Source organism: Alligator sinensis, unplaced genomic scaffold (assembly GCF_000455745.1).
Source record: "Alligator sinensis unplaced genomic scaffold, ASM45574v1 scaffold47_2, whole genome shotgun sequence".
NCBI classification, from domain to species: domain Eukaryota; kingdom Metazoa; phylum Chordata; order Crocodylia; family Alligatoridae; genus Alligator; species Alligator sinensis.
In genome coordinates, this window is record NW_005842150.1 from 1,331,663 (window position 1) to 1,359,036 (window position 27,374).

Sequence of the window (27,374 nt, forward strand, 5' to 3'; positions counted from 1 at the left end):
GAAACAATAAGTTAAGACTGCAATCATTAATGATCCACATTTTCCTGAAATACACATGGAGTCCCACTGAAGTCAGTGAAGTTTCTCAGGTGAAATGTGTTGTCACAATCCAGCCCTAGCTCCCCTGACATACTGCCACCCTGTGATTATCAGTGAAGCCACAAGTAAGTTCTCAGTTCAATGGAATTACTCATATAAGTAAGGACTACCCCAAGTAAGGTTTGCAGAATTGAACCCTACCACCTTCAGATCAAATCCTGCTCACCTAATTCACTTGAGGACTCTCATTATGTCCAAATATACTACTCATATGGATAAAGCAAGCAGGAAAAATATTCTGCAGAAAATGAACTGGAATACATTTCCGTGCGTGAAAACAAATCCACCAATATATTATAATGATTTACAGGCACTGAAAATGTCCTTGAGACACTGAATTTGCCTCTCTTCTGTCTGGCCTTTGCCTTAATGCATGTTAGTATTTTAGTGTAGTATTTTAGTCCTCGTGCCATAACCCAGAAACACCGTCAGATACCACAGAGAGGAAATAATTATAATCATTGCAATAATTGTGCCTTCCTCCCTGGACCTGATCTCTCTCAACTAGAAACCTTCTGTTTTCCATTGAAGTCCCCATGTCTCATAGCAAAGGAAGCTGTTCAGACCATCTGCCAATCTTCAAACAGAACTAAAAATCTTCCACTATTATAATAACATATAATTTATACAGTACCTTTTTCTTGCCAAGACCAACCTGCAAAAAGCACTTGATCACACAGGAGAAAATATCACGCTGTGACCTCTGCAGTATGCTTTTCATTTACAGCTATTTGTAACTTTTTTCCAACTCAGGTTACTTTTTGTCCACAACACTCTGTTCGGTAGAGAACAATGAGAAAAGAACAGAAGGATAGAAAAGTGAGCATGAATAACAAGGTTATATTGCAAAGGGGGGTTCTGGTGACATTTACATTCAGTTTGCCTGATTTTAGATACTGGACTTTGTGGAATCAGAAAAAAAATAAATGCCTTAAACTTTGATCATACGAGTTATAAGATGACATAACTGCTTTGTGGGGAATTGCTGGCTCTGTATAGTAGAACAGATAAGGGAAAGTGTTTGTTCTTTGTAACTGCTCTGCAACTGCTTCGCTCACCGCGGCCTTGAAGATAGCAGAAAAAAAAAAGTATATACAACTCTGATTTCCAGGTGCAAAAAGGGTGTGTTAGTTCTCACTTTGTTTCCCCGATAGTTCCCATCCTGATAACAGCCAAGCAGTAATGAGGTAGTGTTTGTAGCTGCTTTTTTCTAGCAAACTTGACTATATGATCACGTGAGTTGTAAGCAACTGTTAAAAAGTATATAAGTCTCCTGATTTTGCTCTTGGGGGGGAACCCCTTCCAAGTGCTTGAGAAATCCATGTCACTTTGGAGTCCCCCGTACAGCCGTAGCTTCATTTGAATAAAAAGCTTCTGCTGACCTGACCCAAAAGTATGCTGCGTGTGTTTCCAAGACAACTTCAAGAGCCTTTATGAATGCCTTATTCATATTGATTGCATGGAAGATTTTTTTATACATCTACTAGGTGGACTTTGAACATTTTTTTACAAAACAAAATCTTTGCTATAGATAAACAGATATAAATAAAAATGTATTGTTCTCTTCTCTGTGTGGCAAGTGTGACGGGCTAGCTGGTAGTTATTTGGCTCAGGGGTTTTGAAAGGGATGATTGGAGGGCTTGGGATTCCCTTTCCTCACCAATCAAGCTCGAGTCTCCCCCTCCATGTCCCCTGACTGGCCCCTTGGGTCACCTGGAGGGGGATAAAAGGGGCAGCGCAGCTGACTCAGGGAGACCAGCGAGGGACCACAAGGAGGGAGTTTCAAAGAGCTGGCCCAGGGGAGCAGGAGCAGTTGCCCCAGAAGAACCTGAAGGAGTGGGACCTGCAGGCAGCAGTTGGACCCTAGGCAGTGTGACGTGCAGCCAGCAGGAGAGGTTCCCTGCTGGGCTCCAGGATCCCCCTATGAGAGGCTGCAGCCAGCAGGAGAGGTTCCCCAGCTCCAGCAAGAAGCTGAGCAGTGACCCGAGAGGTTCCTAGCTCTGCTTCCAGATCCTTCAGCGAGAGGCAGGGCAGCTTGACATGAGGTAGGGGCTCCTGGAAGGTCAAAACCCCTAGCAGCTTAAAGCAGTCTTAGCACTGGTGGCTGTGTGGTAGCGTTTCTACCTACCATGTAGGATGTCTAAGTTCATGTCCTAGCTGGGTCAAGTAGGGGTGAGTGAAGTGACAGGGGAGAAATTCTTGTCACAGTGGAAGGGGGTCATTGTATTTTTCCCTCTTTTCACCCCTCCAGCTACCTATGCCCTATATCTCTTGTTATTTGGTGTTTTGTATTTTGTGCATTTTATATTTTGCCAACCAGTATTGTTTGTTGTGCTGTTTGTGTTTTATACTTTGTTAAACCTGTCTTTTGCCAACTGGATGAATATGTCTATGAATGTAAATGCCTAACCTTTATTGAACCTGCCCCCTCGGGACATTGTACTGTTCCCTATATCCCCTGGTTTATAAATATTATGTTCCTACTACTGTTTTTCTCATTAAAAGGTATATGGTAACGTCCCCATTGGTGATCCGGCTCTGCTGTATAGGGGAAGGAGAGTCCCTATACCTCCCACAGCTCTCATGCACCAGCTGTGATCCCTTCAATTGGAAAGGGGGTATGTCTTGAAGTACTGCCTGGGTTACACAAGTTTTGCATCATATCCCCTGAGTCAGTGGTGTTCTCAACCTTTTGATTCTCTGGGATGGATGAGTGGTGCAGGGTCGCTCCATGAGCCCAATCAGGTCCTGGACACCAGGATTTGGTCCTACACCACTCTGGCCCTGTGCTGGCAGATCAGGCCCAGTGTGCCTCTGCTTTTGTCCCATGCTGCCAGATGAGGCTCTGCACTGCTCCAGGCCTGCAGGTCTCTGTTTTGCCTTATGCTGCTGGATCAGGCCCCACACTGCCTTTGGCAGTCCCTGTGCACATGGATGAGACCCGCACCACCTTGCCCACCCATGGGCCAAGACCAGGCCTGACACCACCTCCACTTGACTCCATGCTGACTCTGGCCAGCCCCCGGGCCCCAGGATTGGGCCCTGCATAGCCCCAGCCCTGCATACCTGGACTGGCCCCATGCACCCGATCTAGCCTACAGGATCACACTGTCTAGCCTGTGGGTCTAGAAAAGTGGCAGCAGGGAAGGGGCAATTAATGCTGCCACTACTCCCCCACCACAAAATTTTAGGACCCATGTAGACGGCTGCAAGTCGGATGACTCAGTTTTGTGGGCAGATTTGGCCTGCTGACCAGGGGCTCAGCACCCCAACCCTAAGTTATTGTTTAGGTGCATATGAATGCACAAAAGATACAGACTGCACTAGGTTGGAAAAACGTGTCTTTTTCAGGATTCTTATTTAGCTTTTGTAGCAGGCTCACCTTTCAGAGCTTGGGTTGAGTCCCAGGCTTGAGATCCTGTTTTGATTGGTAGAGCCCATCCACCGATCAGGAGGCAGCAGGATAAATAAAGTCACGCCCCTTTCCTGAGGGGAGGGGGAGAAGAGCTCCCCCAGACCTGATAAAAGATTGTAAACTGCCAGGTCTGGAAGACTTCGGGGCGGAGCTCTGGAGCGTATAAAAGGAGCTGCGTGCCCACCATGACTGGCAGATGTAGTGAGGGACTCAAGAAGAGTAGAGCCAAGGAAAGCTGGGGGAGCTCTCCCCCAGCAGGCAATAGGCCCAAGGCTCCTGAAGCCGCCACTGGAGAAGCAGCCTTGGGAGCAGTGCAAGACTGCTCAGGCTGTTGATGGTGTGCGGGGACAGTGTGGGAAGACCTGGCCCCAGGAGCGGTATGAGACTGCTCGGGCCCATCATGGTGTGTGGTTTGGTGCACGGAGCCCAGGCTTTGGGAGCCTCAAGTGGCGGCTCAAGCCTGCATCCCTGGCAGGGCCAGCGGGCTACACGGTGCACAGGGCAGCGCACAGGGCAAAGGTCTTGGGGCTGCAGTGAGGTGGCTCAGGCCCCATCTCCTGACAAGCAGCCAGGTCCCACGGTGCACAGGGCAGCACATGGGCCTGAGCCTTGGGAGCAGCAGAGGCTGCTTGGGTTAGCCACCTAGCGTGAGGACGGACGGACGTTGCCTGAAGGGCCCGGCCTATGCTAAGAGAGCCCTCAGTACTGAGCCAGGGCACGGGGAAATGGTAGTGCTGCAGTGTAAGACCCAGCACCCAGGAGCCAGCAGTGGTAGTGCAGCAGCTGAGAGGAGCTAAGCCCTCGGTGCCCAGAGCGGGGCACAGGGTAGGGAGGAGCCCAGCAGTGCAGGAGAGGCGCTTCAGCAGAGGAGACCCTATCAACCTGTGCTGACCACCGCCACCTGAGGGAGCGTGAGTCATTGGGCCCTTGGGTCCCACAAGGGAAAGACATTTGGGGCAGCCAAACCCATAGAAGGGGCTGGGTGAGTAGTCCCCCACCTAGTCAAGGCCCTAAGGGGAGGGGCCCCTGGTGCTTCCTGGACACCCCCCCCCCAGGGACGCCATTGGAAGGAGGACTATCTCTTGCCATAGGTCAGGGACTACATTAAGGAATAGGTGTTATTAAGATTGTTCATGTTGTTGAGAGAGAGATCGAGCAGGATTGCTCTCCAGTGCCCTCACTGTTGGACTTTGTTGATATTGTTGCTGTTCTGCTTTGTTGTTATAGTGGTATTGAGTGCTGACTGGGAACAGTGTTGGGACACAGTGCTGATTGGGATGCTGTTCCCAATAGTGCTGATTGTTGATGGTTGTTAATAATATATATCATTATCCCTCCTATTTGTGTTTGTATTATTGTTGCGTAAGCTTAGGGTCAGGCTATAGATCTAGAGCTGGTGAGAGCAAGCTCCCACCTCTTTCCCCAGGGCTGGTTCTGCCTTGCACTTAAGCTCCTGCCTCAGACAGCAAGCAGGTTGCACTAGACACCTTCCACAGGGCCCTTCCGGGCCCTCTGCATGGTGCTGTCACTCCAGTCCCACAGCACCCAGGCACCTGCTGTAACTCTAAGCGGCTCCTTCCCATGTTCCACCCTTGCGACTGGAGAGAACCTGCCAAGCCTTGATCCCACACAGCATTGCCAGGACTTAAATATGAAATTATCATATTGGAAGCTCAAAACTATTGTATCTTCTGAAAAACCATCATACCCTGAAAAAAATGTAGATAAGTATGTAAATAAGTCTTATTTACTTTATATTGCTCACTGTAACTAGCCAGCAAGGTGAGAACTGGGTCATCAAAGCAGAAGTATTTATTTCAAGGCAAGCAGTGAAAAAAGTCCCAAAAACTGGAATGGTGATAGGTGTGTGGGTACATGGTGTGAACTTTGTTCAACTTTCAAAGTGTATTTTGGTTTGCTACAGGCACTTTCTCTCTCTCTCTCAGCATTTTTGCAAAAAAACAAACCAAACCTGAAAGTTGGTTAAGAGTCTGAGAGCGACTTGGGTTTTGCATATGCTGCATCAATTAATCGCCTCAAAAGTTATCCGATATGCAGGTTGTAGTCATATTGGTCTAGAGGCAAAAGGAACTGAAGCTTGGGGAGTTATATTTTATCAGACCAACTAGACACTTGCAAACAAAGTATTGTATTTATCTGAAAGCTTTTGGGCACACCCACCCTTCATCATTTATTTTTTTTAAATGAAAAGTTCATAATTTTACAAGTAGGACACATTTTATCACCTGAATTTTTAACAGGAGGCTCCTGCCATTGTTCGAGCGAATTTGCGTCTCCCAGAGCACAGGAACACTAATACCTCGCCACTTAAACTCCTGCCTAGAAGAGCTTTCCATTCTCCTGTGAACTATCAAACACATAACCTGAAGCAAACATGCCTCTACATCCAGCTTGCACCAGGCAGCTTTGAGGTGAAAAGACTGTTTCAACTTTTCCCTGTGCCGCGCCTGTACAAGGTGAACTTTTCCAAGCAGGAGACTCCACCACACCTTCAGCTCTCCTGGGAAATATGAATTTCCATTTCTACCTAGGAGAACTTCGCCACTCTCTGCTCCCTCCTGCCCTGTGCATGGGAACCGGTGAGCGTGCCCGAAAGCTTGCAGATAAATGCAGTTGTTTGTTTGCAAAGAGCTAGTTGATCTAATAAACGATATCACCTCTTCCATGAGTTTCGACACCTTTAATATTAACTATCGTGCACGGGTTGAAAAGATGATACAAAGACAGTCATTACCGCGCGCTGGACAACACCGACGGCACGAGCACAGCCCCAACCCCCCACCCTTGCTCGTCAAGCTTCCGGTCCCTCTCACCCCGAGGCCGGACGTGATGTCACGACAGTGATGGCAGCCCCCAGCCCTGCGGCCACGTGGTAGGCGCCGGCGGAGGCAGCGGTGAGCGCGGGAAGAGGGGAGGCCCGGCCTGGCCCGGCGGCTGCCCCGGGGAAGGCGCGGGGTCCCGCTCCGGGGGCAGGAGAGCGGGGCGGGCGGGCAGCAGCCTGGCCCGCGGCGGTCTCTCGAGGTGCCCCCGAGAGCAGCTCTGAGGTTTGCAAACGTGGTTCGCAGAACAAGCGCAGAGACTGCCGCAGGAAGCAGTGTGTTCACTACGTTGTGACCTGCTCTGACCGTACGGGGGGGGTTGGCTTAGTTTGGGTTTTTTGTGGCAGAAGAGTGGGTCTGTTAGCTTTGCATACTAGAAAAGACCAAGTCAAAACCAGTATTGTCAACTCTTATGAGTTTACGCTTTGGGAATGTGAAAAATTTAGCTCTTTCTTTTATCTATATTTGTGTATTTGTATAGTGTGTGTGAAAGAGACGAGTTTTTCACATTCCCAAAGCGTAGACTTTAAGAACAACACCAACAATCATGAGAGTTGGCAACACTGCAAAACAGAGAGCTGGCAGTTACCAAGGGGATGAGTGTAAGGAGGGGAAACTGGAGCTTAAAAAGCTGCTGGTTTAGAGTCGGCCCTGCCTGGTTACTTAGGTCCCATCTGTGGCAGCTCAAATTTTTTTGTTGGTCTCCTAAAAGATATCATCTCTACTACAAGTCCTAATTGCTTTTTCCTTTAGACCAATGCACCTACAACTTGGATACCAGTGCTAACAGTAACTTTCAACCTGGCTGAAGACTCGTCCATCTCATTGCAGTCAGTGGGAGATGAGTTGTAAAGAGCACGTACCCAGTTACCATTTTGAGTAGTAATTTCTTTCTTGGTCCCTTCCTCCATGTTTAATGCTTAATTGCTGCAGATTGATGCAGCAGATCAGTGCTTTTCATGGGCATGTGTACTGCCCTGTTTTTATTTGTGCATGTCTCCTGGCTATTCTTTCACCATGTTACATATGTCATTTTGGGAGTTGAGCTGGCCAGTGTGTTTAGCATTAGCCAGCCTGGAGCTCCAGTGCTACAGTTGGCATAGGCAGCCTCTGTGTGGGCCATGACAGATCAGAGAGGGGACAGATAACACCACGGCAGATAGGGCAGGAAGAAGACAGCAGAGCAGGAGATGAAGCAGAGTAAGGGGATTGGACTGGCCATTGGAGAGTGTACGGAGCCCACATAAGAGCCCAGTATAAAGCTGTAAATCCAAGGTTTCCTTCCCATGCTCCTGCCAAAAGACCTTTCAGCACAAAGTGCTAAAGGGTCATGGTTAACAAAACGCACAACAGAGCTATGCGATGGTTTGTCATCAGGGTTTCTTTACTGCAGAGGTTTCCAGTGTCATTTTCAGCAAGAGGCTGATAAATGAGTAATTAAAGATTGTTTGTCAAATTGCATTCATGCGTTTGGAGTCGCAATTGTTCTTAAATGTGCAGATTCAAAACAAAGAGGGCCTAGTCAGTGGGAGCAGGACCAAGCCCATAGACTAAACTTCAGAGAAAACTCTAGTTAAGACTTGTGTCCCATTAGCTTTACACATAGATAGCATTATGCACCATCTGCAGTGCAGTGTTTATGCTATATGTTATATGAATTTAGATACCTTGTTCTGCTGATTTTTACAATGATTTCGTTTTCAATTGTTTTAGATCATGATGAAGACAAAAAAAGGAAATAAGTTTAGAGCTTCCTTTAAATCAAAACAAAGGGGTATCAAAGTAGTAGGAAAATGGAAACCTGTCGAAATTGACCCAAATCTATTTGCTGATGAGCAGCTTGGAGATCTGGTATGCTTTGAGGAACTTACAGATTATAAGTTAATAAATTCCTCTAAATCTGGAAAAGAAAAAGGCAAGAAGAGAAAATCTGATAGTCTCTCTGAAAAAGAGGATTCTACCATCCAAAAAAAAAAGAGAAAGAAAGGCAAAGGTTTGGGAACTAGAACAAATAAAAATGATCATTCTGAGGAGAGAGATGACGTACTCACTGATCAAGAAGATGAACCTAAAGATACCGTCACATTGACTGATTCTGAGGAAAATGAAAACAAAGCTGAAGCTGCTTTAAGCACAGAAAAAACTTTGAAGAAGAAGAAAAAAAAGAAAGCATCTCTACCCCAGCAAGATCCTCCCCCAGCAAAATCTTCTAAGAAGCTTACGAATTGGACAACTCAGGTTTTATCTGCATCATCTGATCAAACAGCTGATGTGTCTGCATGGAAAGACCTCTTTGTTCCAAAACCAGTTCTTCAGGCCTTGAGTTCTCTGGGATTTAGTGCTCCAACTCCTATTCAGGCATTAGCTCTGCCTTCTGCAATTCGAGATCATATGGATATTCTGGGCGCTGCAGAAACAGGTACAAATGCACACAGCTAGAACATTAAGTACATTGACTGTCACCTTTCTCTCTCTCTCAAAAATGCAGTGTATTGTCATAATTGTAGTCACAGGATAAGAACCTGTAAGTTACAGTCCATCCAGTGAACTAGGAAGGGAATGGCTGCAATACAGAAGATTTTACTTTACAGATGAAATATACTGCATTTGTTTTGCGTACTAGGATATTCACATGTACAAAGCTTTAAATCCTCCATATAATTTTGTCTGGGGAATCAAATTATATTTGATGCACTTTTTTAAAACTAGGTCAGAGCTCCCATTATCTCAAAATCAGAGATCTATCAGAGCCTGAGGCTCCTTTGCTGGCTTTGCAGATCCACTTAAAGAAGTGAGGGCCAATCTCTTTCACTGGTATGCCACAAGTTAAGCCCTACACCCTCCCTGAGGTACCACTCTAGTCGCCTCCCCCTGCCCAATTTTTTGCCCTATTTTCTGCTCCTTGTCCTATCTGCCCCTGTGTTCCTTAGTCTCTCCCCAGTCTGCCAAGTACTACATACATAGGCTGCCCGTGCCACTTGTGGTATGCCTGCTATGAGTTGGCCACCCTGACCTAACCCCGTTTGTTCTGAAGGGCACATGTGACTTTATCTGGTGCTTTGTTTACTACTACCATTTGGAGGTCATCCTAGTAGTTATAAAATGAAACAGCACTGATTTGAATGAGTGATCACAATGCAGGTGTGGGCAGTACTCCAGCCTTGGTTTCCCAGTGCTGCCAAGCCCAGCAGCATCTCTGGTCTTAATTATCGGTGTCACTGTAGCACCTAGGAGCCCTCATCGCAGAGAAGGACCTCATTGTGGCAGGTGTTTTTTGACCCCAGAACAAAAAAAGATGGTCTCTGCCCCAGAGAGCTGGGAATCTGAGCATAAGAGAAGAGACAGCAGATGGTTTGAGACAGGTGGGGGGCAACAGCAGAGAGCCTTGGCCAGCATGAGAGTACATAACATTATGAGTACATAACACCAGTTTTGTACTGGATTTCTCTCAAAGAAGACATGGATCATTATGAATCTGAATTATGCCAAACAACCTGTGTGTGTGAGATGGGCAAATTTTACCTTAGGAATTGGGATGAAACCAAACTGTTGTGTACTACCAGTAACATTTTAGTATACAAACCCGCCGGGCTCCATTACTTCTAGGACTGTGGTTCCTGTCCTATGGCTTGTGGGCAGCATATTGCCAGTGAAACCTGGCATTGCTTGTGGTCGCAAAATCACTTTTTTCCACAGTTCCATGTTTGTCCAGTTTCCTGGAGGCAGCACAGAATAGTGCTGCCTGCAGTACATTACTTGGTCAGTACTGTTACAGCTCAGCAAAGGTAGCAACCAGTGATGTTTCTTTATGAAAAGATATGACTGGATTGGCTCTTGGTAGTAAAGTGAGATTTACAAGACCCCTAACTGCTTTTGTAGGGCCACCAGCGTGTTCGTAAATTTCTCTTTGCTGCTCCTGGGAAGTGTCTCAGATGGGAGCAGTGTGGCTGAGAAGATGAATTGCAGAGAGAGACCAACTGTTCAGAGCAAGAAAAGGAAGCCAGAATTACCTAGATGATACATATTAATTGAGTCTAACTGGACACTACTGTTGTGACAGATATTTTTTGTCCTCTAAAGAGATTCAGTGATTACTGGTCAAAGTATCCCCCTAAATGACCATTGCATCTCAGATAGGACTACGAGTTGAATGCCCCACATCACAAATAAATCTACAGTGGTCCCCTGAAATTACATGTAGAGAAATATTTTTCTTATTCTCCATTTTTAAGGGGCTGCTCTGTTCTAAGACAAGTGTTTTGTTTTTAATGTAAAAAGATAAGCACATCTTTTGAAAACAAGGTGTTGATATATCAAGATATTACACATTTCTCATATGATCATAAGCACACTCCTAAAAAGAAAAAATAGAAGTGAATCCTAGTATCTTCTAGTTTGTCCTTGGCCTCATTTGCTATTCCCTTATTTGGAGAACATTGATCAGAGTTGTCAATTAGGGCATGCTGTTCTCCTTAAGGGTATGCAGTTCCTTAAAAAGACCTTGGCTGCTATTGTGGCTTTTTAAACTACTTTTCCTAGCAGATTCACATTCTGCCTGCCCTGTTGAGGTTTTATAAAAAATACCCATTCCAAAGAAAAATTGTCTGCTTGAGGTCACCAAGTGCATCTCATAGGAGCAGAATCAAAATGGTCTGATAGAATCAATAATGTGCACTTAAAATATTGAAATAAACAGTATGCATTGACTGTGCTTTGCTTATGGAACAGCTTGCGATGGGATGCTGCTTCATTGCGAACAATTGTAACACTTGTTTTTCTGTGTTTTTTAGGAAGTGGGAAGACGCTGGCATTTGCAATTCCAATGATCCATGCTGTGCTAGAGTGGCAAAACTCAAAAAGCTTGCCAAGCAGAAGTGCCAGTGCAGACCTGGTATGTGAAGATGGCCAAGAAACAAATTGGGAAAATGATAATAAAATGAAAGACCCAAGTCCTGAGCAGGGTGAAGAGGATAGTGATAGCAATGAATCTGTCACGACAGGCTGCATGAAGGTGCTAGAAAATATAGACTTTGATTTTGATAACAGCAAACATGCTGTCGACTCAGATAAAAACAGGCCTCTCTTAGGACTTGTTCTGGCTCCTACAAGAGAATTAGCAGTACAAGTAAAACATCATATTGATGCAGCAGCCAAATTTACAGGTAAGGCATGAGAGGAAAAAGCAGAGGAGCAGGGCCTTGTTGCTGGCCCTTCTATTCATTCCACCTGCCTTCCTTTTTAAAATGGAGATGTTACTCGTTACCCTGAATGGGTGAAAAGTGGCTGAGATCCTTGGGTGGGGTTCCCCCTCACAGTGCAGTATTCTTCTTAATCTGTTGTTTTTAAGTGCATTCATGGTTCAGTAAGAAATGCGAAACTGTAAAACTCTTGGTTCAGACATGATGCCTTTTATTAGACCAACTAAGAAATCTCTAAAAAAATCTTTCTTTGTACTACTCTACAAATGAGTGTTGATCAGCTCCTAGTTTAGAAACACAAAACCAGTACCAGAATAACTGGCCTGCACCAAAAAATGGCTGCAGCCAATGAAGTGCTGTCTTTTGTTAATAACGGTAGCGATCTCCTTATGCAAATGACAGAATGGTTCTTAAGGACAGAAAGTACTGGTGGGTCATCTACCCTAACCTGCATGATAGGCCACTGCATTACATGCACTAACCCCTGCTTCAGGGTGATGCACTTAATATGTTCTAAACCTCACATCACCTTTCCTACTGGATGCTAAAATGGGGAATGAGCATAGGTATGATGTTTTTGAAATGCAGGAGCGAGGTAATAGATATAATCTCTCCTCCTCCCTGTCCCTGCATTCTCTACCCTCTTCCCCAACCAAATTCATTATTATATCTGTATTTATTAGTGTAATTCCTCTATTCATTAGAAATATGCAACATAAATTGTTGTTTTTAAAGTATCTTCTTTTGCCCTTTCTCATATGCCTGTAGGCATCTAATTTCATCTCTAGCCCTGAAACAATGTGCTGGCTTATTGAAGTACCAATCTGTTAAAACCAGCACAGCAGTTGCTGTATAGAATTCACCACATAGGAGTTGACAGCTGTGTATTCAGGACAGATACTGAATTCTTCCCCTTGACTAAGGAGTCTTGACAGCGGCTGCACAGAAACAGACAGCACCTGTCACGGGAAGGAAGCTTGCAGCGTGGCCTTTCCTCTTTAATCTAATGCAGTGTCTTCAAATAACGGGCCATGGAGGTGGTGCTGCAGGGGGGACCAGGGATCGGGTACCCTCCCTCCTTCTCCCTAAACATTCCCATGGCACCAGCATTTTACTGAGACACTGGAGTTGCTCCATGTGACCTCCCAAACAGGAAGCAGCAAAGCTGCCTCAGTGTAGCATTGCAGATGGGCTGTTTTGAGGACTGATGCTGAGTAGCTCAGAGACGATGTGGCACTCTGGAGCAAGCACACACACCACTACTTCAGGTATCTGGACTATGCCCAGCAAGAGGACCATGAGGAAGGCAGACAGTGGGACTATGCAAAAGGTTGGATAGAGGCTCACTGTGGGGAGCCAGGTGGTAGGGTTTGAATGAGGAGGGTCAAGTGAACCATGGTTGGTCTTTGAACAAATCTTGACATGTTGATTTAGTCTAGTTGGATTCACTTGTTGCCAAGGTCACTGCTTTGTAATATGGGCAATTCAGGATCCAGTAGCAGGGTGGGCCTTCCTCAGGCATGTTCACTCTGCACCTGCAGACGGGACAAAGGGTCATTTTACCTATTCGACATAGGACATTTTATGTGGACATTTTACTGGTTAGACGTTTTAGACATAGGAGCACGGTTATTCACCCAGTTCCTAATGAACAGGCATGAATGAGTCCTTGAGGGACTATGGTGGACTGCCTTCCTGCTGGGAAATTGAGAAGCTGAAGAACACCTGCATTAACTATTGAAGACATAAATATTCCTTCCTGCTGTTTCAAAGAAAATTCTGTAAAAGGATTACTTTGTTTTTTGGCATCTTCCGTCACCAACATTTCACTCTAATGCTGACTGTATTGCTGCATGCTCAATACTGTACTGAGAAGAGACACGGAGTCCAGCCAAAGAAATTTAGTCTAGATCAGGACTTCTGAAATTACTTTTCAGCAGCATTGCAGAATAGTATGAATTGTGTCTATTTTATTTCTAAAGAATGTTATTTCACTTGGAAGTAACTCCAGTGACCCGTTGTTGTCTTTGTTTGACAACCTTTGTGTTTTAGGCATTAAAACTGCAATCCTGGTTGGTGGCATGGCTCCTCAGAAACAGCAGAGAGTCTTGAATCGGAAGCCGGAAATTGTAATTGCAACCCCAGGCCGCCTGTGGGAACTAATTAAAGAGAAACACCCGCATCTCTCAAATCTCCGGCAGCTCAGGTAAGAATGGCTTTTAATCTAACTACTCAAAATCATCGTGATCAGGAAAGACTCCTTTGCATCAGGTTCTTGCTTACTGATTAAGTAATGTTCACTACCAGACTTCATATTCATTACCTTTTGAGAATGGGAGGGTTGCAGCAAAACATGTTAACAAAAAATGAATGGTTGCTTTTGAATCTTGATCTTTCAAAGGGAGTTATTAGGCATTCTTTGTGTTTTCCTTGTGGAACCTCCTTTGTGTGTTTTTAACACAAGGTTATTTAAAATACATCAGATTTCCATTCATACAAAGCAGGGACACTTAGCCTTTTGCCTGCAGGCCAAACATGGCCTGCACAGCCTTGGAATCTAGTCTGCAGGGTTTCCCATGGGTTGGGAAACTTGGTGGTGGGGGAGTAGGGGCGGTTAATACTGCCACCCCTTGCTGCTGCCAAAATTCCACACCCTGCAGGGTGACTGAGACTTGAGCCAAAACCCTTCCCCAGTATGGCCAGATTGGAGCCAGGTCACGCCCCCTTCCCTCTATGTGGCTCGTTTGGGGTTGGGATGCACTGCCTTTTCTCCACAAGGCTGGGTGACTGCCCCTTGCCACTCCCCATGGGCCTGGGCCATGCCCCCTTCCCTCCACCCAACCAGGCTATGGCTGGGCCATGCCCATTTCCTTCCATGGGGCTGGGCTACCACCCACCCTCCTGCAGGGCTGGCCTGTTCTGGGCCATGCCCCCTCCCCTGTGGCTTGGCCATGCCCCTCCCCTACATTGGGACTGGGTCATGGTCTCTCCCTTCCATGAGGCTAGGTTGGGCCTGGACCAAGCCCCCTTCCACTGTTCGGCTAGATCAGGGCCAGAGCACATCCCTCTGTGCAGCTGGTGGAGCTCTACTGGTTCCAGCCAGTGGAGGGATCAGGCACTGCCCCTGTGGCCCACCGGCCAAAAAAGGTGATCGCTAATCTAAAGGACCTGCTTTACTTATACACTGTCTGCCTTCTATGTGACAGGTGTCTTGTGATCGATGAAGCAGATCGAATGGTTGAAAGGGGACATTTTTTGGAACTGTCTCAGTTGCTAGAAATGTTAAATGATTCGTACTATAATCCTCAGCGTCAGACTTTTGTGTTTTCTGCTACGCTAACTTTGGTCCATCAGGCTCCCACAAGAGTTTTGCAGAAGAAAAATGCTAAGAAAGTAGACCGAAAGACCAAACTGGAAATGCTAATAGAGAAAGTAGGGATAAAGGGCAAGCCCAAAATAATCGACCTAACAAGGAAAGAGGCCACTGTAGAGACACTGACAGAAACCAGGATCCACTGTGACAAAGAAGAGAAGGACTATTATCTCTATTACTTCCTACTTCAGTACCCAGGAAGGACCATGGTTTTTGCAAACAGCATTGACTGCATAAAACGTCTCAGTGCTCTCCTCACAATCCTAGACTGTAATCCTCTGCCATTGCATGCAAACATGCACCAGAAACAGAGGTTAAAAAACCTGGAAAGGTTTGCTGAGCAAGAGAGGTAAGTTGACTGATCTGGTGCCTAATGATAAGCAAAACTGGGTGAAAATTAAAAGGAAAAACCATTAAGTAAGGCATACAGTTGGTAGGGTGGTGATGAAGGGTTCAGGTGATTCTGTGGAAAACAGCTGTTGACTTCCAGGTTGCAGGGACTGGCACACTGATTGGTTGATGTGGAGAGAAAAGCCAAAGACTGTGTGTCCCATGAAGACACCAGGTCAGTGTGGATGCAGAAGTTGTGGGGAAGCTCACATGGCCATTGCTCTGGCTTCTACCTCAGGGCTCTATCCTGAGTACTTTCCACCAGCACTGGAGTCGAATCCTTTCCTCTGCGCTTTTCATTATACAGTCTCAGCGCCCCTTCTGCAGAATGTCTCATGAGCAGCCTTGCCCACAACATCACTAACAGGAAAGCTCATTACATTTAGAGGCCAGTTAATTCAGTGGCTGGCACCCTTTTGCCACTGTGGGCCACTGCTTGTGACCCAGCCCCCGCTGCCAGCTGCAGCCCCCAGCAATCAGCAGATACTAGGATCCTAGAGGTGCTTCCCCTTCTGCAGCAGAGGAAAAAAAACTGAACACAGCAACCAGTAGGACCCTGGGGACCTCTCCTCTGATGCTGGAGGATGCTGACAATTTCCTGAGCTGCTGCAGGTTGGATCCAGTTTATTCATGGGCTGGATCCAGCCCTGGGGCCATAGGTTGCCAACCCCTGAGTTAGTCCAATGTCATGTATAATGCATACCGCTGAGCTTTGTCCAACTAAATGTCTATTGAACTCTATACCCATAAATCGGTGGTTTTCAAACAAGGTGCCTTGAGATCTTTTCAAGAATGCCATGGGGTGCCACACAGTGTTAGCATTGTTAAGTTTACAAACATGATTCCTAAGATAAACCCAGAGATTTCAAATAGAAATCGATAGCTGAGGTCTTTCTGAGATTTTTGCTACAAAAAAGCTGCTCTATTATAATATTTCTTTAGTAAAAATGAGTGAAAACTAAGAGATGGCTTTCTTCCATGGGGTGCCCTGAGTCTTATATAGGGGTTCTTGAAGTCTAAAAAGGTTGAGAACCACTGCCATAGATTGTGCAATGAGTGTCATAAAAGGGAGCTTGTGTTAAAATCTTGCCTGCTTGCAAGTAAGGTTTTGGCCTCTTTATTCAATATTTTTTACCCCAGTTGGCTGCAGTAAAGAAAAGAATCCTACCAAACCTTGCAGAGGCCCCTGTCATTGTTATAGATTATTTATGTCCAAAAATGACCTTCCTTGAGTGCTCTTCTCTCTGTAACTTTTGAATGGAAATAACTTAGTGATCAAAACAAAAAAATGGTATTTTTTTTTTCTTTCTTATAGCTCAGAATTGTCCAGTTGCAATTTCTTCAGCTGGGATTCAGTAAAGCAGTATCATTACACCCTGCATTGCAGTATTCATGACCGACAAAGCTGCAATAATCACTCAGGATACCTCGTTATGACTCTATTAATTCTAAGATCATTTTAAATTCTGGAGACATTCAAATTCTGACTAGACGAAGCACTGGGACATAAGTCACCTTTCTGACAGTGCAGGTGATCTGTTAGGCCTTCTCATTCTCTTTCCTGTGAAGTTGGGAGTGAGTAAAAGAATAGGTAGGCAGGACTTTGCTGGGTTTGCAGTTAAGGAAATTGTACCATTGGCTTCATTGGAATTAGGTCCACAGTCAATAACAATTGTATTATTTCTTTTTACCTAATACTGCACACTTGCAACACTGCCTTAGATCACATTTTTAGGTGTCAATTTCTAGACTTCCCAATAGGTGGCATATTCATAGCATATATAGCCAACAGTTTTAACTACTTTGGCATTGTTCTGGGTCACTCATGTTGCATGTTCTCAGGCATCTGCTCTGTATTTCAGTGGTAGGTTAATGAACAGAATATATTCTGCCTTTTCTTTTTCAGCTGCATCCTCTTGACAACAGATGTTGCAGCTCGTGGCCTTGATATTCCTAACGTACAGCATGTCCTCCATTACCAGGTCAAAAATAATTCTTCTGATGCTTTTACTGTCATTTGTCTCTTGTTGCTGTTGTTGTTGAAAGAAGGTCCTTAGCCTGAATACAATAGAAAGCTGTAATTCTCTGTCCCAAGTAAGAGTACAGGCATTAAGCATCAAGTGTCCATCACTAGAAGAGAGGATGTGTTATTTAGAATACAATGTAAATGAGAAGTTACCGTGGCTATGACTCTTCATTTTTCTATCTTTGTTCCTAACTCAAGTGTTAGAGTCCTTCTCCAAAGGATTCAGGTGACTGCCTCACAGCACATCTGAGGCTGCATTTCACTGCCTTATAGTTAGGGAAACTGAGATGTGGTAAGGGGTAGTGACATCCCAGAGATCATGCTGATGCAGGCAGAGTAGGACATGTCTCCAGATTCCCACCTTGTCCCCTCCTGTTTGTTATGAGCAGAGCTTGATGTGATAAAAGCAGTTTATCAGAAGATCCACTACCTACCTTTGCAGGGCTTGGGCCAAGAAATGACAGATGTATCCTGACTTTTCAGATACAAACCATTGTGATTTTTTTTTTTTGTGGAAGTAATTAACTGCAGTTTTTGCAGGTTCCACGGACTTCTGAGATTTACGTGCACAGAAGCGGCAGAACAGCCCGAGCTGCCAACGGTGGCCTGAGCTTGCTGCTGATTAGCCCTGATGACATGATTAATTTTAGAAAGATCTATAAGACGTTGGAAAAGAACGACGATCTTGCATTTTTCCCTGTTGAAACAAAATACATAACTGCTGTCAAAGTAAGTAAATAACATCTTGCAATACAAAAGTTTTGCTTCTGTATTTTAATTAATCCAATACCCTTCACATGTTAAGATTTCAGAAATACAGACTGAGGAATGACAGGCTAGGCTGCAGTACTGCAGAGAAGGACCTAGGGGTTACAGTGGACCATAGGCTGAATATGAGCAAACAATGCTCTTGTTGTAAGAAAAAAGCGAGCAGGATACTGGGTTGTGTTAACAGAAGTGCCACTTGCAAATCAAGGGAAGTAATTCTACTGCTTTAATAGGCACTGGTGAGGTCCATCTGGAGTGCTGTGTCCAGTTTTGGCCCCACACTAAAAGAAGTATGTGGACACTTTAGAAAGAGTCCAGTGTAGAGCAACAAAAATGATGAGGGGCGTGGGAGGCATGACTTCCATAAGGAAAGACTGAAAGAACCAGGGTTCTTTCGTCTGGAGAAGGGAAAATCGAGAAGGAATTTGGTAACAGTCTTCAAATCCCTGAATGGGTGATTACAGAGAGAATGGAGATGGGTTTTTCTCTGTGGCCATAGGGGTAAGAGTATGAGCAAATAGCCTCAGGCTGTAGCACAGGAAAATTTAGGTTGGAATTTAGGAGGAACTTCCTGACTGAAGGTGGAACCAACCACCTAGAGAAACTGTGGAATCTCCACCCTTGTAAATTTTCAAAAGCAGGTTAGGCAGACACTTGGTTGGGATGGTTTAGTCGGGGATTATCTTGCCTTGTGCAGGTGGCTGAACTAAATGACCTTGTGATGTCCTTTCCAGCCCTGCTCTCCTATGTTGTGAATTAGGCTACATTAAATGAAATTTATAAAATATCATCTGCTTCGATATCCTCACTAGCTAGGCTAAGAGGCGTTCACCATGCAGGAAACTCGTCAGTAATAATAATAGTAGAAGTAGCCTTTTTCCAGTTAGCTAGAGTTTTACATGATGTTTTTTAAAAATACATTACAAAGATGAGAGTAAGGATCATTTCTTCATTCATAAAACTGGCCTAACTGAAGGACAGGTAGATGAACAGCCCGTACAAAGTTCCACTGTGTGTTGGGGGCAGAACATAGCGTTAGCTGTTTTAGAGCACTGTGGGTCAGTCTGCTAGAGGTCATGCAGCATCCAGGCTCCCCACAGCTGGGGCTAGTACAAGAGGCATTGTGCTGGCTATGTCACAGCCATGATAGAATCATATCACAGCAAAGTGAATTATTTCACTTTTCTTTGCAACCATAAGGGATTTGAATTGATTCCCTTTTCCTTCCCTTCCGCTCCCCGCCCCTCCCTTAACTAATGAAGCTTGAGAATCTTCCATAATCTCAGGTTTTAGACATGTACCTTTTAGTTCTTATGCTTTAATACGGGTTTTAAAGATAAAGTATGCAGAGACGAGCCATGTTTACACTGGTATAATTTGCTCCATTTTTGTACAGCAATGTACATTACATTGGGATCTGGAGCAGACAAAGAGTCAGACTACTGGCTACTATTGCATTGTCTCGCCTTGAGGGTAGTGGGGGTAGATAGAGCTGTGAAGACATACTTCAGTGTGTAGTTACACCAGGTTTTTTGGGTTTTGCACTTCAGAGTAGAGTGACTTACACTGCCATAAGTCTGCACACCATTTATCTACTCAACTTCTGTCCTGGTATAATAGCAGATCGCACCGGTGCAAATGTGTCGTGTATACATGCCCAGAATCCATCAATCCGGGTCTAGCAGTGCTGGCTCTTGGTGCCTGTCACCTTGCTGTATACCTTGTCTGGCACTGGATGGCTTCACTCAAAGTATATGAATTTTTTAGGGAATCCCTAATCCCAGACCCTGGAGGAAGAGATGATAGGATGCCAGTTAAAGGGGAGGGGAGACAAGTAGGGGATTCCAGGAGTTACATGGAGATGATAAAACTACTTAAAGCCTCCATAATGAGCTTGAGGACACATGATTGATTGCAGGATATTAATGACTTCAAATTTAATTTTGCCTGCCTTTGACTTCTAATGGCCAGCTGTGCTACCTGATGCCATAATAATGTAACACCACGCTATCCAGTCCGATTGAAGCAGCTCAGTCAGGGCACCTAGCGTACCTCCTGCTTTGTGCAATCATCACAGTAGACCAAGCTGGGAAAGAGAGTCTTGTTCTGTTGTTTACTACCCTTTCTAATTTTTCTGTCTGCTGAATGAGTTTTCTTTGGTGGCTATACTGTGTAATACCTAGCTTGGAAATTCATGGTCCTTGCAGGTTTGATTTATTCCTAACATTTCTAAATCATCCGCTTATACATGCCCCCCACAGCTTGTTATGGTGAGCTAGGACAGTGGTTTTCAACCTGTGGTCCAAAGCCCCTGCGGGTCCACAGGTTATGTCGAAGGGGGTCCGCAAAAGATTACTATGATCAATCAAAAGTATGTGAATACACACACTTACAATTCAGAAGGGTCCACACCTCCATTTAAAATTTTTTAGTGGTCTGCAAATGAGAAAAGATTGAAAACCAGTGGGCTAGAAGTTAGAGTTCATGTGGGTCTTTTTATTTTTAATACTTGTAGTTGGGGGGTGGTATTTTTTGTTTGGTTTTGTTTTTAATTAAGGTTTCATGTTTCTCTCACAGGAAATCACTTCAGTTGCATCTGTCTTGATGTATTTCTCTGCTTGCTTGTGTTTGGCTTTGCAAGGCTAGCAGAATGCTCTGGTGACGAGTTAAAAGCTGCTTCAGCAAATATATTCTGCATTCATATTTGCTTGACAGATGTGGCCAATGTTTGAATTGTGCCCATGGTTTTGTTGCAGGAGCGTGTGAATTTAGCAAGGCAGATCGAGAAGATGGAGTATTACAACAGTAGAGCAAAGCAGCATAACTCCTGGTTCCAACAAGCTGCAGAGGCTCTCGAAATCGATCTCGATGATGATGTCCTTGTAGGCAAGTAGAGATGATTGTAAGCATGCTTGGCTGGACCATGCAACTGCCCATCCATGTCTAGAACACTTCTCGCCATCTGAGAGGCTGGCGTGGTATAAAAGGAAGATGCTAGTTAGTTTGATGCTAGTTAGTACTGTATATTGCTCTATACTTTGTCAGAGCAATAAAAACTCTTCTGTAAAGGAGGCAAACAGGGCTAATACAGTGGTTCACAGTTGCAGAAGCTAAGGTAGAGAGAGGCAACGCTTTTGACAAAAAAAAAAAAAAGTAGCAGGGCCTGGGCTAAGATTTCATGGGCTTCTGACATTCGGCTCAAACTGACACATTTTCCTGGCGTTTCTCAAGTGAGCTTTGCCTCTTTGGTGACAGCAGAAGCATGGAGAATATCTTTGCTGCTTTCCTTGTGTGGAGACAAACCCATTCCCCCTCTGCATCATAGAAAAGACAAAACAAGGTGCATGCATGCTTCATGGGCTAAGTGAACTGGACAAATGGCCAAACAGCTAGATTCAAACAGCTAAAGATGTCTTCTGTAGCTAGGGATGGCTGAAATCCAGCTTTCAGAACCAACTGCTGAAGCTTCATTAGCCTGACGAAGGGTTTTTGAACCCGAAAGCTTGCTTAATAACTATTCTCCAACCATTTGGGTTGGTCTAATAAAAGATATCAAATTCACCCAAGGAACCTTGTCTGCTTTCAGAGCTATTATTTTGTCAGAATACTGGGATTTTGCTGAAAGAACTATTCCTCAATTACGTCTGCTTTCTGCAGAAAAGTTCAGCTTATTTTCAGGTTTTTGATGAAAAGTTGAGGGGTTTTTGCAGAAAAAAAGGCATTTTCCTGTTAGTGCTATGCAGTACTAGTTCTTGGGAGGGGGGGGGGGGGGGGTTGTTTGGGTTTTTTTTCCTTTCAAGGGGAGGGAAGAACTTTATATAATTGCTTGGAAAATAACGATAGCTTACTTAAAGATTCATAATTTTAAAGTTTTCAATTTAAAATGCTGTGTTCCATACTCTACAAGAGAGAATTTGGGGATCTTGTTACTTTAATTTGTTTTTGCTACATGCCATCATCTGAAAGTTTTAAGAGTATGTGTACCTATTTTTGGATATAATTTTGAAAAGCTGTGTGGTGTTCCATCAGTATGGATTGATTTGATGGGCTTTTATCCCCAAGTCAGTCTGAGGCAATTTCGGAGGACTGTTGGCGGAGTACCTTGTGCCTGAACTGCAAGAGTGCTGTTGTATATGTAGCTTCCTTAGTTTTGTAGTTTGTTTGGATTCACTTAAAATGAAGGTATAGACATCTTTGGAAGATGTACAGACATGACTGATTACTTCCAGACTATCTTGTGAGCAAACACTAATCAGCTCTTTACCCTACCCAGATAGATAATTAGCACTTGGATTATGCCAAAACACAGCAAAAAAATGCTGAAAAAATAAAGCAGACATGCTGTTTTGAAATCTAATGCAGGACTCTCATGGAGTACTTGTAATAATTGTCCTGTACCTTGGTAGCTAAAAGTTTTAAAGTTAGAGGGTTCTTTATTTCTTCCACAACTTGCTGCAGAAAACTTAAAATCTCAATCACCTTTAAAATGATTAAAACATACTTACCCACTGAGCCACCCTGATTCTCTGTAGCTTTGATGTCCCAGTTTAATGGACATTCTGCTCAGGTAAATGGTATCATTATTTCTTTCTAGTTCAGGTCTCTTATTGGTTTGGGTCTGTCCATGAAAGGTTTTATATGGCCTTCATGACCATAATATTAATGCAGCTCACTGTTCTCTATGTATTTGTCATCACAATGCCCCTGGGAGATAGGAAAGGACTTGTGGAATGCGAAGCAAAGCCCATGAAGGCTATGAGATTTGCCCAAGGTTGTATAGGAAGCCTGTGGCTGAGGAGGCAATTGAACTCAGGGCTCCCAAGTCCAAGGCAGGTACCTTACAGTAACAGAGCACAAGTTGTGCTCTGTTACTCACAGGGGCGTTGGCAAGCAGCAGGTGGCTAAGCTCCCAATCAGGCACAACTGCCTGATTTGGGAACAGGGCCCAGCTGTTTAGGATAAAAGCAAGCCCTGAGCTAGCAGCCAAGGGGAGAACATCACCTGGCTGGAACTGCTGCTCACCTAACATCTTGGAGGTTCAGGGCAGGAACTGTGGGGATGGCTGGAGGTTCCTGGTCCTGGGGCATGACCTAAAACTATACCCTGCTGGAGTTGCATGGTGTGGTGGGGATGCCTGTGGCGGGGCACTCTCTAGGAAATTCCACACCTGTGCCTTCCCGGTGAAGGGTGAGTATGGGACAGCAGAAAGCCTCAGCCCCCACTGCCTTGTGGGTTACCCTGTGGAGGCAAGCGGCTACAGGAGCACACCCCGAAGACAAAGCAAGGGCCCAGGTTACTGTGTGGAGCCTGAGGCAGGGTCCTGGTCAGGTGAAGGGGCCAGAGACAATCCAGGTGCACAGTGAGGCATGAGGCATATAAAGGGAGCCAGGTGTGAGGCTCCAGTGGGGTGGGATTGAGGCCCCAGTGTGGGGGCATGAGGGGACCACGAGGTCCCAAGCCGGGTAGGGAGCCCAAAGAAAAGGGTAGGGCTGGGAGCCCCAAGTGAGTGAGATTGAGAGCCCAGTGTGAGGGCATGGGAGTGCGAGTCCCAACGTGAGGCACTGGAGTGCGAGTCCCAGTGTAAGGACACTGGATTATAGGCTGGGTGTTAGGCCATGGATGCCATATGCAAGGCATGGGACACCGTATAAGGGGAGGTTCAGACCCATGTATATAGGCCCTTGGCACCAGGGTGAGTAAATGGGCAGCCTCCTGCCTGATTAACATCTTCCAGTTAGTATCATCAAAGGTGTGACAGGCAAGGTAGGCGGGTGGTTAGCCCCGAGACAAGCATGCGGGCCAGCTACTCAACCGGCCCTGGGATGGCCGCTTGTTACGGTTACCCACTGAGCCACCCTGATTTTGTCCTGTTGTTGAGAAGCCAGTGAAAAACCGTTCAGCAATCAGGAATGTCTTCGGTTTTATTTTATTGATGGCACCCAAAATTGAAAGGAGACTTGACCATCCAGAACCATGCATCTTTGGAAAGTGTCCTGTGAGTGGGGATTGCTCAAAAGGGTAGATATAATCGGGGTATTTTATGACTGTGGTATCTAAAGGTATAGTAGATTACTTTAACTGTTGCAATAAAAGCTCTCATAAAATTGTAGAAAATTAGGGTTGGAAGGTTTTGTGATGTATTTTGTAAATCCTTGGTTTCTGTCTGAAGGGGGAAGATCTAGTGAACAAGAAGAGAGTAAGAAGCAGAAGATGCTGAAAGGAATGAAAAAACATCTGAAACATCTGCTATCTCAACCACTGTTTAAAATCCTTATGAAGACCAAATATCCAACGCAGTCTGGAAAGCTACTCCTCCCTCGGTCACCAGTGAACAGTTCAGAATCTGCTTTGAGCACTGTATCAAAACAACAAGCCAAGAGGAAGAAAAAGAAAAAGCTGATTCCAGATGAATTGGAGAAATGATTTTTTTAAGACAGTTAAGAGTGGGAGAGAAAGGGGTGGATCTCATGCCTATTAGTGACTGTTTAAACGGTGCTGGTGGAGATTGGGCAACAAAGTATTTGGCACCAAGTGGATGGAAGTTCTAGCCAAATAACTTCTAAGTATTCCAGATTGTAAGATAGTGCAAGACATGCTTGAAAATTGAGCTAAAGATAGTTGTTAACATGAGCACTGTAATTAGCTGATTCGTCATGAATATCAGAACTCCTGTTCGCTCTATTTTTATTGACCTTTTATTCTAAAGTTCATAATGAAATATATTTTTGGAAAATGTTATGAACAGGACTTTGTTTATATGATGGGTAAAGTTACTGGGCTGAATTCATTCCAGTTTCAGGTCCAGTAATTACAGTGAATCTGGACCGTTTAAGTTTTCCAAGAGCAGGTAGACAGTGGAAAGGTGCATGTAGATGAGATGTGGATTTCCATCCACTGCTAACTTGGTGCTAGTGTGCAGTTTGGCCTCTGCAGGTACCAGTTCAACAAGACGAGATAAACAGAGTAGTGGTGCCAGTGAGCCTCCAGCTCTGGTTAAGGGAAGATTCTCCTCTCCACAGAAAGAGCCTTTCTGTAGCAGTTTAATTTTTCAGCTCCTGCCTGCCCGCCTGCCCCCCTCCCGGTGTGTAATTTCATTTGTCCCCTGCTGCTGTGTGTTTATGTAATGTGTAACAAAGTCAGGATTACAATGGGCTGGAACTGACCTTGGAAGAATACTAATCAAGATGCATTTCTTAGGGGAAATGTTCAGATGCTGTGTTTTATTTTTTTCAGACTTAGCTTGAAAGCTAAGTGATGCTATCACGGCCCCCGTTTTTGTGAAAAAGTGCATGTATGCTATAAAATACATGCATGACATAGTAAAATTTAAGATTGACATTTTATCATTTTTTTATCCAAGTGAAAATAATTCTTTAAATATCTTAAAGTTCTCAGATCAGAAAATGTGTTTTAATGAAAGTACATAATATATATCTTAGCAAGAAACACTTGTAGACCTGTGTCCATTCTTACTCCCTTGACAATCCAGGTTCTTATGTGACTAGCTGATGTCTCCTAAGATTAGCAGAGAAGAGTTTGTAAGGAGGAAGAATTTTAAAAAATTAAAAGTTTGAGAGCGCCTGGGAGAGATGTTTTCCCTGGTAACTCAGGACTTTGTAATAACAGAAACAGCTTGCCCTGACTAAAGGAGCAGTGTGTAGTTGCACTGCCTCAGGAGCAGCCCAGAGAACAAATCTGACTTGCAGTTACTCCCCTCTTCCTCTAAAGAAGGAATAATGTACTTCACCCCTTGCTCGGAGGACTAATTCAGCTGGCAAATGATGAGCTTGTGTTTCCATCTTCTGTCTACCCATTTGCTTACACTGGAGAAATGTTTGGTAAGCAGCACCTAAACAAACATATGAGGAAAGCTTAACAGAGCAGGGACCTTACAGTTTCTTTCTGGTAACAATTTAATCATAGAATCATAGAAGTAGGGTCAGAAGGGACCTTGTAGATCTTCAAGTCTGACCCCCCCTGCCTGGGCAGGAAGAAAAATGGGCTCAAATGACCCCAGCCAGGTAGGTATCAAGCCTCTTCTGAAAGACCCCCAGGGTAAGAGCCAGCACCACTTCCCTTGGAAGTTGGTTCCAGATCCTAGCTGCCCTGACCGTGAAGTAGTTCTTACATATGTCATTATTCCTTGTTATCCCGGGGGGCGCTGGGGGAAACAAGGTCTCCCCCAAACCCTTCTGGTCTCCCCTAGTGAGTTTATAGACGGTCACCAGGTCCCCCCTCAGCCTTCTCTTGTGAAGGCTGAACAGGTTCAGGTCCTGTAGCCTCTCATTGTAGGGTCTGCCCTGCTGTCCCCAGATCATGCGGGTGGCCCTCCTCTGGACCCTCTCAATGTTGTCCACATCCCTCTTGAAGTGGGGTGCCCAGAACTGGACACAGTACTCCAGCTGTGGCCTGACCAGCGTCACGTAGAGGGGGAGGATCACCTCCTTGGACCTACTTGAGATGCACCTGTGGATGCATGATAAGGTCCGGTTAGCCCTGCCAACCGTGACTTCGCATTGTCGGCCCATGTTCATCTTGGAGTCATCACTGACTCCAAGATCCCGTTCTGCCTCTGTGCTCTCAAGAAGGGAGACTGTGCAGTGTAGATTGGTTCTAGATTAAACTGTTTCATCTTTGCATGTCTGGCAGGACATAGTATTGTTTTACTTTAAAGAAAGTAAAACAGTGGTGCTCAACTTCTGCCCCATGGGTCAGATAAGTGGTGAGAGGCCAATTCACTGTGCTGCCTCTGCCCAGCCATGCACACCCAGGCGGAGCCCCACATCACCTCTTCCCAGATCCATGCACTAGGATCAGACCGTGGCACCTCACACTGCTGCTTCCTGGTCCCACACCAGGATTGGATCCTGGTGCCCTGCACCAACCCCTCCTAGCCTCGTGTTCTTGGATTTGGCCCTGCACTGCCCATGGCCAACCCCATGCACTGGGATTGGGCCCTGCACAACCAACCTAGCAGGCAGGGCCATACTCTCCAGCCCACAGGGTTCCTCATAGGTCCAAAATTTGGCAGCACAGGAATGACAATGCTACCAGTCCCCTGCCACCAAATTTTTGGACCTGTGGGGAACCTTGCGGGCCAGATGACATGGATCCAGGGACTGGATCTGGCCTGTGGGCTGGTGGTTGAGCACCCCTGCAGTAAAAGGATGCTGTGGGAGAAAATAAAGGGTTACTTATGAGAGATGGGGAAGATGACTGACATCTTTGAAACTCACTCTGCCCAGCCTAACACTGGGGGCTGGCA

General features: G+C 45.1%; 1 protein-coding gene across 14 annotated transcripts; it reads left to right on the forward strand.

The window, feature by feature from the left end:
• Positions 1-6,123: 6,123 nt before the first annotated feature.
• On the forward strand, positions 6,124-25,551 carry DDX24 (DEAD-box helicase 24). Of its 14 annotated transcripts, none has more exons than XM_025206314.1 (10): positions 6,124-6,429; positions 7,108-7,233; positions 8,068-8,773; positions 11,145-11,516; positions 13,605-13,758; positions 14,759-15,274; positions 17,222-17,297; positions 17,882-18,070; positions 20,866-21,011; positions 24,279-24,412. In XM_025206314.1, the coding sequence occupies exons 3-9, from the start codon at positions 8,071-8,073 to the stop codon at positions 21,001-21,003; spliced, it is 2,148 nt and encodes a 715-aa protein (XP_025062099.1). In that variant the 5' UTR covers positions 6,124-6,429; positions 7,108-7,233; positions 8,068-8,070; the 3' UTR covers positions 21,004-21,011; positions 24,279-24,412. The 14 variants fall into 14 exon arrangements, with proteins under 14 accessions (XP_025062099.1, XP_025062090.1, XP_025062092.1 ...); XM_025206305.1 differs by having other exon boundaries at positions 6,218-6,429; positions 7,108-7,236; positions 20,866-20,995; positions 24,279-25,551; XM_025206307.1 differs by having other exon boundaries at positions 6,218-6,429; positions 7,108-7,220; positions 20,866-20,995; positions 24,279-25,551.
• Positions 25,552-27,374: the final 1,823 nt, after the last annotated feature.